General features: G+C 38.6%; 1 protein-coding gene across 3 annotated transcripts in view; it reads right to left on the bottom strand.

Moving 5' to 3' along the window:
• Positions 1-20136, bottom strand: part of CPED1 (cadherin like and PC-esterase domain containing 1) — a 145214-nt gene that overhangs the window by 91489 nt on the left and 33589 nt on the right. For all 3 annotated transcript variants that reach the window (XM_063155345.1, XM_063155347.1, XM_063155346.1), the window contains exons 4-7: positions 19380-19486; positions 17438-17513; positions 7377-7533; positions 5672-5837 (exon numbers count right to left, since the gene is read on the bottom strand). In XM_063155345.1, coding sequence (XP_063011415.1) covers positions 5672-5837; positions 7377-7533; positions 17438-17513; positions 19380-19486 — 506 coding nt within the window. The remainder of the gene's footprint in view (positions 1-5671; positions 5838-7376; positions 7534-17437; positions 17514-19379; positions 19487-20136) is intronic.

The following is a 20136-nucleotide window of genomic DNA, read 5'->3' as shown; positions in this document are numbered from 1 at the left end:
GAAGCAATTTCATATATTGTCTGCTACCACAGGTGGACCTTTCTGCTGACCAGAGCATATAAAAATAGTCAAAGGCCATGTAATGGGAGAAAAATGTACCCATGAATCAGGTACCAACGCTTCCAGAATAAAACACAGAGAAAACAGTTCAGTAATTTATCATAAGTTTATTGCATTAGCTTCAGGTAGCTTCATTCCACTCCTGATTTATGTTAGAATGTACCCTTTCTCTGCAGCTCTAACAGGGCACTTGATGCAAGGGAAAATCACATTAGTGTCCAACTATTTTTTACAGTCGATTTCCCAGTTCTGTATATATTTTTCATTGTTTGATTTTTAGAAAGATGATATTAAATTGTCCAGAAAAAAAATATTCAGAAAAAGCCCCAACATCTTGCCCCTTAACACTTTCATAACTTAATTACGTGGAGAAGAAAAGGCCATCTGAGAAAGGTTCCTTTTCTCTAGAACTCGTTGCTCCTAAGATTAAGTCCAAAAGCAAAAGGCAGTCACCAGCTTCAGCAACCATGAAATTAGGCTTTTTGACTGAGTCTGAACTAAGAATGGTTTCCCAATTCAGCTCTGACTTATTAGTGGGAATGTAAAGGTGATTTACTAACAGTGTTTCCCAGGTTGCTGTGAGGACCAAAAGTGTATCATCTTGACTGAGGGAAGCTGGAATTCAGAAAAAGGAAGAATGAGAAGAGTCAGGGTAGTAGGAGGCAAGTCTAGGAAAGCTGGAAGCCAGAGAAGGGTATGCTTACAGAGCTGACTGGAATGAACAGCCAAGGCAAGAGGAAGTGTGAACTAGAAAAACACCAGACAGCTAAGGGCCAGGATAATAGTGGAAAAACTTATGACATATCCACATGTTGTAAAGGACATTTAGTCTCAAGCTCTTACTTAGCTACATAGGGATGTTCAGAATGAGAATAGCAGAAAAGAACTCCAGAAAGAATTTTGTTTGTGCACTGCATGACAGGTTGACATAGATGAAGAAGACAAAGAAGGAAGGATTTCTTATTCTTTCTTTTAAGACAATAATTAAGGATATGAAATCAAGTAATATTTGACTTTGCTTAAATTTTAAAGCAAACAAATACTCTTTCTCAAGCAATACATAAATAATCTGTACAGTATCACTGCTTGAAGACATTGCTAAGACCAAAAGCATTCATGAATTTAAAAATCTAGTAGAAAATTGCATGCATAAAAGCCCACTGGAGCTTATTAAACATCAAGACATACATTCTACTTCCAGTTTTGTGTTCCTAACCCCACAGGTTACCAGAAATAAATATAGTCTGCCGAGGGAGCACTATCACTTTATGTTTGTCCTGCTACAGAGTTTCATGATGCTCTCTTGACTGCCAAAAATGGAGTGTCAGACTAAGCATGTCTTTGATCTCCCCAGTCCAGACTGACTTCCATTCTTACATCAGTGAAAAGAGAAATTATAGATACCATGAGGAAAGAAAACAGAGATGGCATTATATTATGTCCAGTCTCCCAGGAAGAAGATCACCACAGCATTCTACAGAGCATAATAAGTGAATTTAATTTTAGTCCCAAGTAAACATGCAATCTAGTTGATTAAGAATTAATGGTAATTTTTCTTTTGTGTTTGCTCCTGTAAGTGACAAGGAGAAGTGACAAGTAATATTAAATTTTAAAAAAATTAAAAACAAACAAACAAACAAAAAAAAAAAACCCAAAAAAGTAAAATAAAGGAAAAAAAATACCAAGCCTTTCTGCTGTTTTCAAGCATCTTGCTCTTTACCTGTATATATGTTTGCATTCTATCTCACGTTAAATATGTGTGGGTGCTACTTCAAGTAGTACCAAAGTTGGGCACTTGAGGGCAATACTGTAACTTAATTTCCACCATGCTCGGCTCTAAGCCAGACTGCCACGTCATATTAAGAGATGGATTTCCTGTAAAGATGAGGGTCCAGTTTTATTTGCATGTATGCTAAGTAGAAAAAAATATTTCCTTACTCAAGTTTCCAAATGCTTAATACACAAAGAGAGTTTCAGTTGCAGTGATTCACACCACAGCAAACTAAACAGCAAACTGCTTTAATAAATTATACTTACTGCACTTCACAACTAGAAAATTACTTAAGAACAGAGTTTCATCTGAGCACATCAAGGGTTATGCAAGAACACCAGTCAAGGAACTCAAGTCCAAGAGGCACCTGTCTATTTTGGATGAGCAAAAGGATGATGAGCCATAGCAGGGGCCATGGGAAGTTGCTGACAGCACAGAAGAGCCTCCCCTGATGATGCAGGATGTGGTACCTCTGTCTACAGAAGCGCATCCCTTCATAAAGCACTGGATCAGGTGGGGAAAGGTTAATGGCAGGGCAAAGGAAGAAGTTCTCAGTGTGTTAAGCCTTGAAATAATTGATCATAAATTATGGATTTGCACACTGGCTTCTACAAAAGAAATAATTATTAGGGGTCAGCATTCTTCTTAATGAACATACATAATGTCAATTGATACAAAAGCAATTATTGAATACATTGACAGAGACTCTTCCTTTAATTGGTACAATATGCAAAATACAAAGCTTCTATTTTATTAATAATTTTTCAACACAGAGATAGTCTAAATAAGCAGTTTCCAAACCTCCTCAAAGAAATTGGGGTATTACACAAGCCTCATATCTAAACATCAGTGTGACAGAAAGCCATTCTCTCCTCTGCATCTCTTGTATCTTCCCATGCTGGGCTCAAATTTGGAATTGCACTTTTGTTACCCCTTGACTGCACACAAAATCCTCATGCCAGCTCAGGATTTACCTTCTTTTGCTTTCTGTAATGAAATACTAAAATATGTATAATCCAGAGAAAATCTGGCAGCTGGTGAGCAAAACACACTTGAACTCTTCCTGAACTGCCATTTGACCAATGCTTATTCAAGAAATCATTCTGAAGTCATGCCACTATGACTATAAAAAGCAAATATGCATTGCAAAAAATAATTTACAATAGTTTACTAACAAAAAGGCAGTGGGGAATGCAGTATTCTTTTATGAAACTCCTGTTTTTTCTTTACACAGTTTCTCTCAGTTATTGATATCATATAGATACCCCATCTCCAGGGGTTTTTTAAAATCTCTTTCATATATCTCACATTCTAGTAACTCCTAGCAACCATAAGGCATTGTTGTACATGGGAGATCAAATTTTAACATACTGAATTTGTGATAGCATAACTAAGTTAACCACAAATGTGGGTGAATTTCTCATTAAAACTGTTGTAATTATACTGGCATGAGAAAATATTTCCTGACCAGAGGTGTATAGACACTGAGGAGATCTCTAAATTATGGTACAACATTACTCAGTGCAGATAATCAAAATGATTCTCATCTCTGCATTAAAAAAAAAAAATGAAAGAAAACAAAATGAAATTAAACAAAACAAAACAAAACAAAACAAAACAAAACAAAACAAAACAAAACAAAACAAACTCAGTCTGTTGTGGAAAAACACTGGCAAATTTTTCCAGACCAGTCTCCCCTCTAGGTGTGTTGAGTACCCAGTGAGTATTCTGTCAAGCAGTGGAAAAACAGGTCTTGGAGATTCTGTCTGTGTAGACTATTGACAGGTTGAAGCTTCAAAACATGGCAATTTCCATCCTATACAATAGAGCTGGCAGAAACTTGAAGCTTAGGAGCTTTCATGACCAGGCTCCTTGGCTAGTACAAGCATGCATCACTCCACCGGCTACTTTGGGAGAGATGACTCTGCTGACATTGTATGTCACACTGGAAAGTGATGAAGGGCTCAATGAAGTTTTTGAGAAACTTGACAAAATCTCTTAACAAAGGATATCAATGGCTGAATTTGCCTTTTCCCAAGTATTTTTTGGTGGGTGACCTGCCTGTTCACTCTGCATCAAGCACAGACTCTCTACATGATTTTTCCAGCAGTGTTTCCTAGCCACTCTATGAAATCCCAGTGTCTCTCTTCTGGAAGCTCCCCACGTTCTTTACAGGGCACACTGTGCTGAGAGGCAGCCTTACACACCCCATTTTCCATCATTTTGTTAATTTGCATTTCAATGTCCACATCATTACAAATGCGCTTTCTTTCACAAGTGCCTATCTTTCATGTATTTTTCACAATTTTGATGAGTTTGTCTGAAGCTATGGGAAGGCATAATGCCACAACAGCAGTAAACAGATTGGAACCACTGTAGATGCACTGCTACTTCCATCTATCATCTTTATTGCTTCTTCAGCTGCCAAAGTGCTCTGCAAATGGTGGCTGGAACTCAGTTCAGCAGACTTCACTTCCCTCAGCGGGAATTGTTTTCCAGAGCCATATAACAATTACTAATGACTACTAGCCTTTAAAGTAGTCCCTACTTCAGCTGCAACAGTGATGCTGCTGTATATTGTGCTATTTTAATAAAAATAAACCAAAACTGAATACCAGGGTTTGAAAGCAAGTGACCATTACTCTTCATAAATGTAAATGAAGGAAAATACATGCCAAAGTAATATATCTCCATGGGCTTCCATAGCTTAAGTGGGGGGGAAGAGAGAAGTTGATTCAGCTCACCTAATTTTGGCAATCCAGAATTTGGCATGTTCTCTAAGAATGTCATAGGCCATAGAAGGAAGCAAACACTTTCACAAGGAAACTCATTCCAAAACTGGTGTCTAAATTAAGTGGGATGATTTGTCCTCTAGAGGTGTCTGTTTCTCCAATGACTAGAATTAGATAATGAGCTTTAAACTAGGCACTCCACTTGGCAAGAGCTAAAATTGTAGAACCAAATGGCTGATACCATCAGCAGTCCTGACAGTGATACCACAGTGATATCAGACTGATCCAAAACCATGACCTGCTCCTACCCCAAGAAGGCTACACGGCCAAAGCACACCCATCCTTTAAGAGCTGCTGCAGGAGTTCATGTGTGCAACCTCAAGAAATCACTGCCACATTTGGACCTTAATTCTTCAAAAGGGAAGAAGCAGCAGCACAACTGTAGCTTCTTCATAAAGAGCTGATGTGTTACAAGCACAGTCCCTGCTATAAGAAGAAAGGAATGGGAAGGCATATTTGCTGAGCAAGCAAGATGTGGAGAGGGGTATCTCCATGCACTTGGAGATGTGCAGAATTAACCTAAGTCGCATATGCAATATCCTTCTTCATAAAATTGAGACCATGGGGGAACCACCCTATCCATGGCATACTTGTATACTTCCTTCCCCTTATTTAGAAGTACCCTGACCCTCCTCTAGTCTGTTTTACTGCACCTAAAAATGAAATCTAAACAAACTCTTTTAAATATTCAATTTCCCTTTTCACAACACTGTCAATATCCCAGCAAAAGTTGCTACTGCATAGCAGCACCCACACTGCTGTGCTTTAGAGAATACTCTGACCTTGCAACTGCTGTCAAATGTGACCAATAAAAATGGGCTTGGACACCTGCAAATCCCATGGCCCCTGTGCATGGGGCAATGCTTTTCTGCTTCATGAAGCAAACCCCTCTTGTTCTGAGAAATGAAAACTGCACATTAGAAGAATATTCACTGTAGGCTGTGGGCTGCTAATAAAGAAGGAATAAAAGAGAAGAAAAGTATTCTCTAGTTTTCTGTCTATGTACTTTGATTGAAAGATGGAAAACTGAGGAAATGAAATGTTTTACCTTTATGGTAAAATGCTTCTTCTTGGGTGGATGCCAGACAGTGGTGGTTGAATGAATGAATGCCCGCAGAGGTGTTAAGGATGTCACAAGCACATATGCTTTGATGATTACAGAAAAGTCCTGAGCTTTAAGGACATCCTTGTGGTCTGATGTTGATACTTGATTCCTGGGAAGTAATAAAAAATATGTAGCATTAATACAGTTCTTTTGTAAATGAGCTATAAGAAAATAATGAAATAGTGAAATTAGTGGAAATAGGAAATTAGTCCTTTTTCCCCCAAGTTATGCAATACAGTAGGTTAAATCAAGTAGGCTGGAACAAAGCTTTACAACAAGTAGTTTTACTGATTTCAGCATTTTTAACTCTTAGTTTCCAAACACGGGAAGCAACTATATTTGGAGGGAGTAATGTTTGAGAATACATATGGGTAACTGCACTGTGGGAATAATTAAGCATTACAAATCCAGGCTATTCAGAGTGAATGATTAAATCAAGATTAAATTAAACACTAAAGAAATCCAATCATGTTAAATAACAGAAATGCATAGTGAAGGTACTCTATTTAATGCTGATTTGTAGTGAATTCAGAAGAACATCCCCACCCAACCCTATGGTAAAGACTGCACTATTGTTAGCCCTTTCTTCTGTAATAAAGGAACAGAAACATGTGGTGCTGCATACTTCCCCTAATGAAAGCCATATACAATCATTCCAAATATTATGAAAGACTAGGATACCTAGAAATAACCTATAACAAATCAGTTAAACCTAAGAATTCTGCAAGCAACTTTGTTTAAAAAGTGATGCAGCTCTCTAAAAACTGGCCTACAGCTTCCTTAGTGCACACAGTCAGCCATAGAATAAGAATAGAAAAAAAGCAAACCCAAGAAAAAAACCCTGTCATTTAAAAGCTCATTACTTGGGGAAATCTGAGCTACACTTCTGCATATTCACAATGGCATTATTAATCTGTCTGTTAAAATCTCTGAGCATCAATTTACCTCAGAAAATTCAATGGAAAGATGACTATAGAAATTATGGGTCTCCAAGACTGATTACTGGTAAAAGACAAGGGGCTCTTCTTCCATTTCTGTGTAATTTTTGGCAATATGTGGCCTTTCCAGACCTCAATTTTGTTATCTGTTAAGTAAGTCTAATAACATCTATCTTAAAGAGAAATTTTTCTCCCCTCTGCAGAATAGCAGATCCTCAGAACATAAAATTTGTGAAATAGTGTGATGTAGGAAACAGCACTTGATAACAGACAAATTATCAAGTACTTCTTGGTTCTTCACCTTAAGGGGGGATCTCTGTGCAAAGGACTACATATGTGTGTCTGTGGTAGGGGCAAAGCAGGGATTGGAGCAGGAAAAAGCTCAGCCACCACGAGACCTAAAGGTTATGGGGTGTCTCTGGGTCTGTATTTATTTGTCGAGGTGTTTCAATGCCTCAAGACTCAGATGTTTATACCCAAAACATGTGCAAACTTGGCTAATACAGAAAGAAACATTCTGCAAGTATGAGATGCAATACACATCCAAGTGCAGAATACAGAAAGAAACATTCTGCAAGTATGAGATGCAATACATCCAAGTGCTCCATCTGCTGTGGTCTCCTCTTTTGCTGCATTCTGTGTCCTTGACTCCCAAATAACTTCAAGCTGAAGCACTGGCAGTTTCTGAGGGTGGGTCATCATTAACTTACAGCTTTGTGCTCATGCTCTGCTTCCACCAGGGCTGCAGGCGGGAGGCACGTGCCTGCTCAGTGACTGCGCTGCCGTGGGACACATTTCGTGTGGTGCTGGCCCTTGACAGTCCAGGCTGGCCAGAACAGTCTGAGGTCACAAGTGGGAGCTGCAGGTCTGAAAAAGTACCAGGGGGATGAGAAGGAAGTCAGCAGAGCATTGAAATCAGGGGTGGTCTCCTGCTGCTAAGGATTAAACTATAAAACACAACAGAGAAAAGCTACCAACATCAGATGAAAATGTACAATAACAAATGCTGAGACAATAAATATTTTTGGATCTGCTTCACCCCAACCAAGCACCCCCTTCCAGCTGCAAGCTGCAGCATGAAAGGCTTAGCTGCCACTCCCACTTCAGAGGCAAGTGCAGCAATACTGCATACAAAAAGCATCCCCTTTTTCCTTCTTACAAAAACCTGAAACACTTGATTTCCAAATGTAGAATACCAAAAGTTGCTTCCTCATGGAGCACTAATTACAATTAATGGGGATAAGAAATCTCTTTGAATAAGGACCAAGGGATTTTGCTACTGTAATAACATAGATCAGTAAATAAGCTCACATCCTTGTTTCTGTGTTCACCACTAAGGCTACAATTTGCAGGTACTGAAACCTATGGGAGTCTTAGTTCTGCCACCAAACACAGTGGAAGCAGGACTGATGTACCACACTTCTCAGGCTTATTGAGGCATGTGACTATTAATAGTAATCAAAATATTGTGATGTGAGATCAGTCAAGGGGTGGCATGTATTTTCTGCTTTTACTGTCCTTGATAAAAAGGCACAAAGCCCTTATGTTGTGCCATTATTTCATGTAGGGTAGTATTTATTAATTCTAACACACCTCACATTTCAAGTTCTTAAGTAATGGTCAGGAAAAATCAAGCTGTTCAAATTATTCCCAAACCTTATTGCTTTTCTTTTTATTGACATACTGCATTGTGCTATGGTATGAATTTATTTGTAGAGCTTCTTTTCTAAAGCATGCACTCTCAACCTTGGTACATGAAATGAAAAATAAAACTGAAGCTGCATTCTTGGTGATGAGCTGTAAATAGACATTTAAAGAAAAAAACTATTCATCTACCCATTTTTCTATTAAAATGTGATTGTCTGTATTTATTGGCTGTTCATCAGATCAGCTCAGCTCAACCTTCCAGTCTCAACTGGGATCTAGAATTAATCTGGTCCTCTGCCTTACATGCACCATTCAGCAGGATTAAAAAATAATCAAAACCAGGCAGTTATTTAATAAAGCACATCATGCTCAAATGATATCCACACTGACATCTTTCTGTTGTGTTATGCATTACAACTGATTGGAACTTTGCAAGTGACTACCTGGTTTTTGATGCACAGTGACAAAAGCAGACTGCTCTGCCTACTTGACTGTGTAGGGACTACAGGAGGAAGACAGTAAACTCTCATTAAGTAATTTATTTAGCAGACTTATTTCTGAATATGTATAGGAACGAGAACTGCAAAATCAAGTTGTATTTTTTTCCATATCTGACTTGATGTAAAGACAAAAGGGCATTTTAGTATGGCAATTTCTACCCTGTAGATAGACAATGGCATCTCACCATGGTAATTAGCAATGGTTCCATGTGACTACTCCTATGCATCACTTTAGCCATTTAAAAGAAAGTAAACATTTTACTGAAAATAACAACATGGCAGAGAAGGCCTGTACAGGTCATTACTCAATGACAAGTGTTTTTTCCTTTTAAAAACATGTTTCTAATTGTGTTGCTAAAACAACAAGTAACAACTCACAAGACAGAGACTGCAAATAATGAGATGAGGTTTCTGTACCTGTATTCATCCCTCTTAAATTAGAGTTTTAGCTGTTTCAGGGAAAGAAAAAAGATTAGTTTGACATTAATTCATTTGTTACAATGCAGTGGACCATTTCCTGGAGCTGGATATACCAAATAAAAACAAGTGTGTAGGGAGAGATGAAAAACAAAACTTTTCTCAAAGTCTCAAGCTACAGGGTAGAAGATCCTTAGCATTGCCCTAAGTCATTGCAAAATGCCTCAACTTAAAAAAAATAAAAAACCAAATAAACCCCAACCAGACTCCCTCCCTAAAAAACCCCAAACAAACAAAACCAACACCAACAAAAAACCAAAACAATAAAAAACCCACAAACAAACAAAAAAAAAATCAGCTGCCATGTCTTAAGAAAGAGAAGGTTAAACAAACTTCAGAGTGCTGATGATTAGCATTGAAAACTAAAAAAGAGCAATGCTCATAAATGATGCCTCTTTTACAGAACATGTTTGTATGGTGCCTTACAGCCCTTTATTGGTTTTGTCTTGGCATTCCCCTGGGAGACAGCCCATCACACGGGGCTCTAAGAGGTGAGACTGTCACCAGGTGCTCACTCCTTTGAGATGCCTCAGAGCACTTCCACCATCAGGCAGAGTCAAGAGGGAGTGACAGTCCCTCACTTTGGTAAATCTACTCCTCGTGATCAATGAACACAATTACCATAATAATAAAGAGACATCAGTAGTGCTGAACTGAGCACACTCAGCTGCATCAGTTCTCATGGCAACTCTTCACCTGCTCCTGCACTCAAAAGCAGTAACAGTGTTTATTAGAGCTGTGTATTTGTTAATCAACTTTATCATCAATGAAAATTAGCCTGCAGTGCCTTTACTGTTTGCAGTAATTGCCATGTTTTTCCATCTTGAAATCACTCTACAAGCTGTTGTTAATTAAGCAGTCCTCTTGAAGTCAGTAAACAACATCAACATTTTATAATGAAAGAGGTGAAGCAGGCTCAGTGGTTGAGGTGTCAGGCACCTTGGAAAATCAAGTTAGAAAGAGTCCCAGCATCCTAATACCATGTCCAGACTACATCCCCTATTTCAAAAATCCAAATCTTATTATTTGTAATTTGTAAACAATAATTTTTGTAGTGGAGTCTAAAGAGCAAAGAAAAAAACAAAAGAAGATAATTTTTCTTTTTACAGTGGCTATGCAGGAATGGAAATGTTACACAAAGTGCTGTTTTTCCTGAGGGCAACTACAGGCTTTGCCACAAGTACTTTTTGCTGCTGACATTTTTGATGCTCCAGTGTAAAGTAAGGACCCATGGCTGGATCTATGACCTGCTTTCACTTTGAAAAAAACAGAACTTAATTTCCTTGAAATTCTGGCTTGAAGAAGGTTTCTGATGCTGACATCTCTGGAATGGTACCACTGAAAATACCAACAACACCACTTTACCTCTTCCTAGGGTGTTCAACATGAGGCCATGCTGATGAGTAAGGAGGCCACTTCATGTTCTCACCTGAATTCACACAATAACCACAGCAGTATGTAAAACACAGACCTGAGGTATAAGAACAGCTGCATGGTACATGCAAAGAGGAGGCATAAAATCCACCAAAGCAAGTCAACACCTCTAGATCAAAAAAATGGAGCAGCTCTTTGTCACACACACTGGTGGCAGACACTATTCTGTCAACTGCAATCTCTCAAGGTACAGCAGTCAAACAGATCAGCTGACAGCGACAACTGATACCTAAAGCAGCAGCCTCACTGACATCTAATGAGGCCTTTCAAGTTTTTTACACAGCCATGACTTCTTGCTCCTTCTCCCCCACCTCTGGCTCACAAGTTATTTACTTGTCTTTGGCTCAGAGTTCTGAAGTGTAACAAGAGATTCAACACATACAGAATAAAGAATAGCTGATTTAAGAATTACAACGTGTGGCTGAGCAAAACGTTTACCAATAGCTAGAAGTACATTTGGACAAATTAAGAATTCCTGGAGCAAAGCCAGGCTGCAGCCACCTGGACTGGTTGTAAATGTAAAATGTAAACTTGAAACACTTAGGTTGACACAAACATCTGGTGATCTGCAAAGGCAAGGAATTCAGCAGGAGAATACTCTACTGGTTGAACTAAGTAATGATTGATTGAAAGAAAAGGAAACAGAAGATGAATGAGAGCATATCTTCTTCATCTTTCCTTCTATAGTATCATTTGATGTTACAAGGAAGGTTATGATGTGGGTTTTAAAATTAATTTCTTACTTTGTACAAGATCAAATAGACTATTTTTATGCACTTCAAACATGGAGCAAGGAATAATTAAGACTATTGTCTGTGAGAAAAAGGTCATTTTGTTTCTCAAGTGCCCATCAACTGTCAGATCTGTTACAAACATTGCAGGAACAATTAAGTCACCCTGGGAGCTCCTGGTTGTTTAATGAAGCACAAAGCTAGAGATGGAATGAAATGCAACTGAAGTGCTGTGCTTTTTTCTGAGCCCAGCACATTGTTGATATCTTCCATAAAATGAAATTATAAACTCAGCACATTTGTACTTGCAAGTACAAATTGCTCTTCTTTTTATCAGGAAAAGCACTGCTTTAGAATCTTAGAGTACACTGATGCCTGAAACTGTACAGCAGCCTTTCCATCTGCCTTATGGATGTCATCCTAGATTTTCATAGTGGTAGTCTCTTTCTAGCAGGAGCCTCAATTCTCTGACATGAAAAAAAAAAAAAAAAAAAAGGCACCTCATGACATTTGTCAGCAGTTTCTACAGTACAATATTCCGGAACTACTGATAACAGGTCCTCTCTGTCAGCCTTGCAGGTTTGCATTCCAACAGGGCACCTCAGTGAGCCAGAAGAACTCCACATTGCATTCTGTTCTAGGATCATCCAATTTCCTTATTAGTATGGGCTGCTGGAGCACAAACAGCTTATCTGTGATACAGACCAGGCAGCTTGTATTGCTACAACTGGTCCTCTTCTAGAATTTACAGCTGGGCAATTTTCCAGCCTCTGCAGGTAGAAAAGGTGTGTTTAACAGCTGAAAAGATTGCTCCACGTCAGGAGATGCCTAAAAAGCTTTCACAGATTCTTAGGCAGACTTCTGAGTTCTCCAGGACAAGGATTTTTGATCAAAATAAAGCCTAGTAACCTTTGGCTCAAGCAGGTACAGCAACCCACTCTAAGCTGCATAACTGTGAAAGCAATGAGCATTGAAAATGATTTTTTTTTCAAATTTTCAGTGTTGATTTTGGTGTATAGATGATTTCACTTGAACTACTGCCACTACATGCCTTGAGACTTGTCACAGAAAGCAGATTATTCCATTCAATTGCCTCCTGCTACCCATTTGATTTTTGGATTAAAAGATTGAAACAAAGGCTAGTAATTTACTATGGTTTACACATTATGCCCTGAGGTTTCTAAAGAAAGAAAGAGAACCTTTACCACTCAGTTTTATGACCTATGCATTTAGAAAAGTGTGGCTGGGAAACTCAAAGTAGATGATGAATATTTGAAGGAAACTAGAAACACTAGGGGCAATCCTGGTCACCAGTAAAGTCCTGGAAAAATCTGAATTGAGTTCACTGGAATTTGGTTTCTTGCTTGAAACTTAATATGTTATAGTCTTGATATGCATTTTGAGATTTATTTGTGATGTCAACATTGATGCAAGTCCAATATCCTGCCTACTGCTGACTACTGATTCAGCTGCCCTTAAGAGCTTTTCACATTAAAAAATGCAGTGATCCCACCCCCTGTAATATACTTAATCTCAAAGCAACACACTCTGTATATTAAGGATGGAGAAATGTCAAACTATTTGTCATTTCTGGAAGTTTAAACTATCCTAAATAGGTTTAGTATTAAAAACAAAACAATTTTGCAGTAAAACAGATCTAGAGGTAAATTAATTTAAGCTGTGGGTTGAAATGCACTGAAATTCATTGTGAAGTTTCAAAATTAAAAAGATAAAATTATAACAGTGCTACATTTGTACAATGCTGTTTGTTTTTTCCTTTTAGAAACATCAGCAAATACTTCAGCTTCAGTTTAGATTAATCACTTATCATGTTTTTGGCCTCTCTGTTTTGGCAGGTGCATGAAAAACAGTATTTACAGTATTAAGTATAGTGTTTGTGTCTTCATTCCTAAAGCATCCTAAGAGTTAAAGTTAGAGGCGGGGGGCTTTTTTCCAGTATTTTTCAGAAGGGCTGCTTCTTCTGTGCGCACCCTTCATACTAGAACTTAATTACACAGATAAGCTACAAAACTTTGGAAAAAGCAACTCAGTGAAAATGGTGGCTGAGTGTTGCATGATTAGAGTCACAATTCTGTACTGGTGACAGGATAGATTATAGAAGAGTATAGGCCAAGTAATTAACTTAACTTAGCTGCTTTACTTCTTTTCAAACTACTAATATTTGCTGTTATGTTGCTGCTCTTATGTAGCTGAGATTTGACACTGCTGTAAAACCAATGAAATTCCTGCCCCACATAGTTTATAATCTAATTAACTGGAAAAAATCAGGTGCTGGTTTTATTGGCCACTCTTGAGGCTCTTATTAACTTCAGTAGCAGAAAGGTAATAGGCACAGACCTGATCAAAACTGGTGTGCAAGCATTTGTAAGGGCCAAAAGAAATGCATCCCCCTACAAAAAAGTCAAGTTCCTGTCTCAGAGATGTTGTATTGTTACAACAGAAAATAAATTTGATCTATAACTTCTCTCTTCCACAGGTGCCTTCACTGAGTTTGCTTCCTACCCCTGGGTCATAACCTTTCATGTGGACTCCAGAGTAACCCAAGGGCACTGGGGATAGGCAGCAGGAGAAGAAAGCACAGGGTTAGCACCAGACCATAAACACATCACAGAGTGGGATGTGTCACACAGCTGGACTATCTTGGCTCTCCCTCCCATACAATTTCATTAGGCTCACGCCTATCCCAAGACCTTCTGTGTGGTTAATGCTGCTGGCCAGCCCAGAAAGAGAACATGGGAGCACACAAGGCTGGCAGACACTCATAAAGTCTCTACACTAGGGACACTAATAAACAGAAACACAGAAGGAAGGCATATGACAGAAGTATTACTTTAAAAAAGGATCAGTGATTTGCACAGGTAGAGAAGCTATGCATGGCACGGGCTGGGCACTGGAAGTGATGAAATGAGAGAAATGCTTACATGGAAAGACAGACTAGTGTGGATTCCTTAGGGAATGGGGAAATTAGGGAGGCAACGCTATAAGTAGTTCCACTACTTTCCAAGGCAAAACCTGTCAAATATAGTGTTTATTGTGCATGCATCAGGATACCTTCCCTGTGTTCTATACTGAATCTGGGCAATTCTGATCACATTGTGGCTTTAGTCCTCTCCATCTGTTGGCTGGGAGTAGTTCCAGGAGGCAGCCAAGCCCAGTTCTAAAGCCACATACATTGGATTACCAGGTATGAATACCTGAAATCTGTTTGACAGTCATTCTCCAACCTCAGAGAGCTTCCAGGTCTGGGTCATTTGCACTAAGATTTAATTCCAGATCCCTACAGATACTGCAACTTTTGCTGACCTGAGCAGTAAATGCCAGGAGCCTTCCTTGGTTCTCCATTAGTTATACCAGAACCTTCTCAGGGCCTAAATCCCATATAGTGAGCAGACATCAGGCACTTGAGTAAAAACTGGGCCAATTGCCCTGCAAAAACAGAAGTTCAAACAATCCTCTCAGACTGCAGCAAGGACTCTTCTATGTTGAATTCTAAGATTTGTTACTCTTCTAATGTCTCATCACAAATCCACTGCCACAAATCCACATGCCCATCTTCCAGCAACCCTGGAAGATGGTAATCCCATGGTAATCCAATTTATCCACACACACCATGTATTTTTTAACCTTTTTTCTCTTCTACTTTTCTTCCAGACTGATTTTCTTAACTTTTCTCTCTTCCCAGCTTCTTTCCCAAAAAAGCAGTCATCATTGGTATATGCATTATTTCCCCCCACCCCACAGAGATAGTAGAAGCAAAATGAAATGTCAGACTGACAAGAACACTTTCCATTAAAGAGAAAGAGCAAAGAAACAAGCACTGGCCTGGTATTTTGTATAAATCATTTTCTTTCCTACACAACAGGGGTATGAGAATGGGCATGCTGTCTTAAATACAAAGCCTAGAAGTTTAAGAGTTGCACAACAACAAATAAAATAACATCAAAAAAACCCAAACCACTTTACCACTGCTTATCAACATAAACACTGTCATTGCCACAGTAAATCCTGTATACCATTTTCACAGCCTTGCTGCCTGATGTTTCTTTTTACAGCTTACTATGTCTTTAATTAGAGAACATAATTCTTTGTGTTTTAACTTTTACAGGAAATTGTTTGGCTCCTCGAAGACTGACTAAATGACAGTAATAACAAACCAACTGATCCTCTGTAACAGGAATTGCAGAGAAACGCTGTTGACTCAAACACACAGGAGTGAAAATACATAACTGATTTGAAAGGAGCAAACTGTTCTGTGGAGGAAATACTGATGAGAATTGTTCTTTCTGTGAATAATTTTTAAATTGAGGATCAAAAAAATCCTCCTAATTTTCAACTCTGCTGTTGTTGGAAAGAGAGATCTGTTGGAGAATGCAAGCAAAAGAAAGTGGAAAGAGCTGGCCTTATCAGATGAATGGAAGGGGGAGTCTCTGAAGTCTCACCTCTGGACTTGTTTGCTCTAACTTACGCTTTTTTGTCCACTGAACCTGAAATCAAATTCTTTACCCTTCTGATTATAATTTCACCTTTTCTGGATGAGTTCCACTCATTCTAAATTACAGGTTACATCCAGTGATACTGAATGGGATTAATTCATGGTTTGAAACCAAGGTGTGGTCTATATAGAGATGACTCCAGTGCGTACCACAGTTTAAATTCACATTCCTGCCAGGAGCTGTTGTACAATTGTTTTACTTCCCTTCTTAAATATGTTATCCCAGAGGTGCAACCACCATTGTTAATGGGCTTGGCCTTGGCCAGCACCAAATCCATCCTGAAGCTGGCTGGCATTGGCTCTGCTGGACTTCAGGGAAGCTTCTGGCAGCCTCTCACAAAAGCCACTCCTGTGCACCCCCCGCTACCAAAAGCTTGCCACGTAAACTCCAGGACAGGAGAAAACACTGAATGGCTTAATAAAAGGGTCACATACAAAGTGGCTTGTACCATGTTTATGGGCAGCAGTGAAAATGCACATATTTTAAAGAGAAAACTCTGTGTGTAGTAAGTACCTCTTTTGTTTGTGGTTTTGTGGTAGTAAAATCATAAAAACACTGCAATTGGCCTTTCTTCAAGCAGCAGGGTGAACCAATGTTTTTGAAGGCAATCTGTTACAACATGAGCAGGGCCTACCAATTTCTCTAGGCAGTGGTGAGACATAATTGGGGAGGAAATATCTACAAAGACTAATTTAACACTCCTATTTTAAACACATAATTTAAGATAAAACGAAGTAGCATTTGTAGGTATCTCTCTCTCCACTGACTTAAATGGAAGACTAGAATACTGCTTTCAGAAGATACATACTTCTAAATGGCTAAATGAGATGCAATGAATCCTTTCCTTCTGTGTTAAATTTAGCATAGATATAAAAAAGGGGAAAAGATAAGGAAGTTTAAGTAGACCTAATACAGTGCACAACAGTTTTTTTTTTTTCCAGTTTCTATTCAAACATAGATTTTACCCATGGTAAATTAGAATTCTTTGGAAATTTGCCCATAACCTTTAAACTTTTCTGGTTGATGATCTTAATACACAATAAAGGCTTTTTATCAGTAAATTATGTCTGGACAGGAACCAAGCTCTGACTCCTTCTCCTTCTCCATGCCACAACATTTTTGTAAAGCTGAACAAACATATTACACCAAACCCAGGGCACAGAAGTGTAAATACCAGTATGCTATAGTAACACAAACCAGTCCAAAAATAAGACACTTATAGCCAAATTATTTCTGCAATATGCAACAGCTGAAAAATGCAATGTCTTTACCTGGAAAGATACTGTATAATTGTAATCTATATTTTAGTGTGTTTAAAATGGATTATCAGTCTTTTATTTTTTTCCTCTATGCATTCATGACTAAAAGTAAAATAGAATTGTAAGTTGACAGTCTCATTTCAAAAACTTCCTATGACAACTATTAAAAGATCATCATCACATAAGCATATTTGAAGAAATCAGATTACCTGAAAAGGCTTCTGCTATCTGGCATAATCCCTCTTTTCTGCAAAGAAAATGCTGGATTTCTGGAAGTAGGTTTACCTGTATGTAAAAAGAGAAGCTTTAATGATTTAATTCAAAAAGTGCTCTTTTTTCTTCAATGGAAAATGCCATCAATGGGTTTGTGTTTAATTTATCAGAGACACCTCATGTGCAAAACTCCCATCAGTGTCAAGAGGAAATGATGACTTTGCCCTCCCTGCAATGTCAGAATAATGAAGTTAAGGTGTGGACTCTTCCTCCGTGTTCATAGCAATGCAAAGTTTTAGGCCTATATCTCTGCCTCTGGCTGCTGAGTGTTGACCCTTCCCTGTCCCCTTTTCAGTCTCTGCAGCTTCTCTGTTCTGTGCAGTTACCAACCACAGTCTCTCCCTGCCTGGAAACACCCTGTGCCTCTGGAATTGCTGTGCTTGGGATCAGTAGTGAGCTAATGTAGCTCCATCACAGGCAGGCTCTGCAGCAAAACACTGTGCTGCACTTTGGCATGGACACGCCAGCAGCAAGCAATCTTAGTTCAATATTTAAAGTTTTCCAGAGGAATGGGCCATCTGGTTTAAGTCCCTGCTCTGCTGCAGACTTCCTGAGAGAACTTGGACAATTCCTTTGATCACCTTGTGTCTCAGTTATTCATGTGTGACACATCTGGACATTGCAGCATGCTGTCAGGATTATTATATTGCACAGCATTCAAGGCTCAGATATGGTAATATAGGCAGAATGAAAAAAAAGCAGTTTGCAGAAGCCTGGGGTGCTTTATTATCTGAGTATATTCAAAGCGTGTATATTTCTAGCAAACTATAACTGCCATAAAAAATTCACTTTGCAGACACTTTGATATGTATCCTGTCCCAGGGAACCCCAGTGTACATGCTCAAAGCTCTGACTTTGTGGACATCAGAGTATTTTTTTATCACCAGAGGCACCTTTTAAAAGCAGCTCCATTTCTCTCAGACCCTCAAGCTGGAGTCAATAATTTAGAGTCTTGCCATTATTATTATTTTAAGTATTTTTTACTTAAAATATGAGTCAAACTGGATCTGTAGCTTGGTTACATTTTATCAAAGATTTCAGTTTACATCACTCACGTATTTTTATCAACAGGTCAGGTATTTACTAGAAATTACATATCTAAGTAACCTAAACTGTGCCCACAACATGCACAAGTGAGAAAAAACCAAAAAGCAATCCTGAAAATACCACGATAATTGGTTCTACTGTTGCCTTGGACCATGAGGAAGAAGGTTGCAATGCCAGAGCAAAGAACTCCCTTGAAGGCCTTGGTCCAGATTACACATTATCAATTGTAGGAGCACTGTCACTGTTTGGAGAAGTGCCTAAATTATGTTTACAAAGGAGGAATTACATTAGGTGAAACTCAGTGGTGATATAAGATATGAAGCCTAAATTAATCCATCTCTATCTTCTGTCTATACTCTCATCCTGAAATATTGCATGCATTTTCTAATTGTTTCTCACCATTTCTAAATTCTCTTTTCCAACAGGGAAAATTGCTTAAATAATTTCCCTTGTAGATACTTTTGCAGCCAGACATGCAGGTTGAGGGTGGCCAAGAATGCAAAAGTTCAAGCTAAAGAAGAGAAAAGGAAAACTTGACACTGAGTTGTAACAATTTTCAGTATTTATACTGAAATACTTACAACAAACTACCATACTATGTTCAAATGAGAAATTGCTTTTGATAACGGGGTATGGTATAAAGAATGCAATGTTGGTACCTGACAAGTATTTCTCAGTAAATAGAAAATGTGAAAAAACTTCATTTTTGCTAAAACATGTTGCTGCAGTACAAAATAAACATTTGATACTTTTCTTTTTATGAGTGAGGGCTGAAAATCTGGGCTATCCTGTCCTTACATTCCCACAAAGGATAACATAATAATCTCATACCTTCTGGAAAAGCTCTAGATTATGCAAATCTTCTGTTTGAAAGCAGCCAGTGCCACCATTTTTTCTGGAAGATAAGCAGATGAAAAGATCCCAAGGGTTCATACCACCTATCCAGAAAGAAAATAAGCACTTTGAGAAAGAAGATATCATGCAATTCTTATTCGCATAAAAAATACTGAGAGTGATATTCTGAAGAACAGCAAACTGTTGGAGAGCTAATTACATGAGGAGCTGCAGGTGGCAGAAGGATAAAAGACATATCTGCTACCACAGTTCAAGATCTGGAATTATATTTAGATGTTTCACAGTGGGCATTCCCTGATATATCTGCCTACTGATGTCCAAATCCTGCTGCTTGACCTGTTTAACATTCAGAAATTAAAAAGTTTGGTAACACGATGCTGCTTTGAGTTGTTCTTTTTTTTTTTTTCTGAACTCCTCAACATACATGCTTATAACATGTATCCAGTTCATGCAATGTGAGGTTCTGAGGGGTTTCTTTAATGGCAAGTAAATTTTACAGGAAGTATTACTCTTCATGCCATTGCAAGCAGCAGGAATTTTGGTGCAGTGGATTCCTAGATATTAAACACCAGGCTGCCAGAGCTAGAACTGGAGTACAAGTGGGAATTAGACTGCAAGCTTCCGAGCTAATGCGATGCTTCCTTCCTGGGGCAAAGCTGACCCGAAGATACAAACAGGCCTTGAACTTGCTCATATCTCAGCATGTGATATGGTGTGGAAATGCCACTGTTAC

The sequence above is a fragment of the Melospiza melodia genome, chromosome 4, assembly GCF_035770615.1.
Source record: "Melospiza melodia melodia isolate bMelMel2 chromosome 4, bMelMel2.pri, whole genome shotgun sequence".
NCBI classification, from domain to species: Eukaryota; Metazoa; Chordata; class Aves; order Passeriformes; family Passerellidae; genus Melospiza; species Melospiza melodia.
The sequence above is the reverse complement of the archived record's forward strand: the minus strand, read 5'-3'. Positions and strand labels throughout refer to the sequence as shown.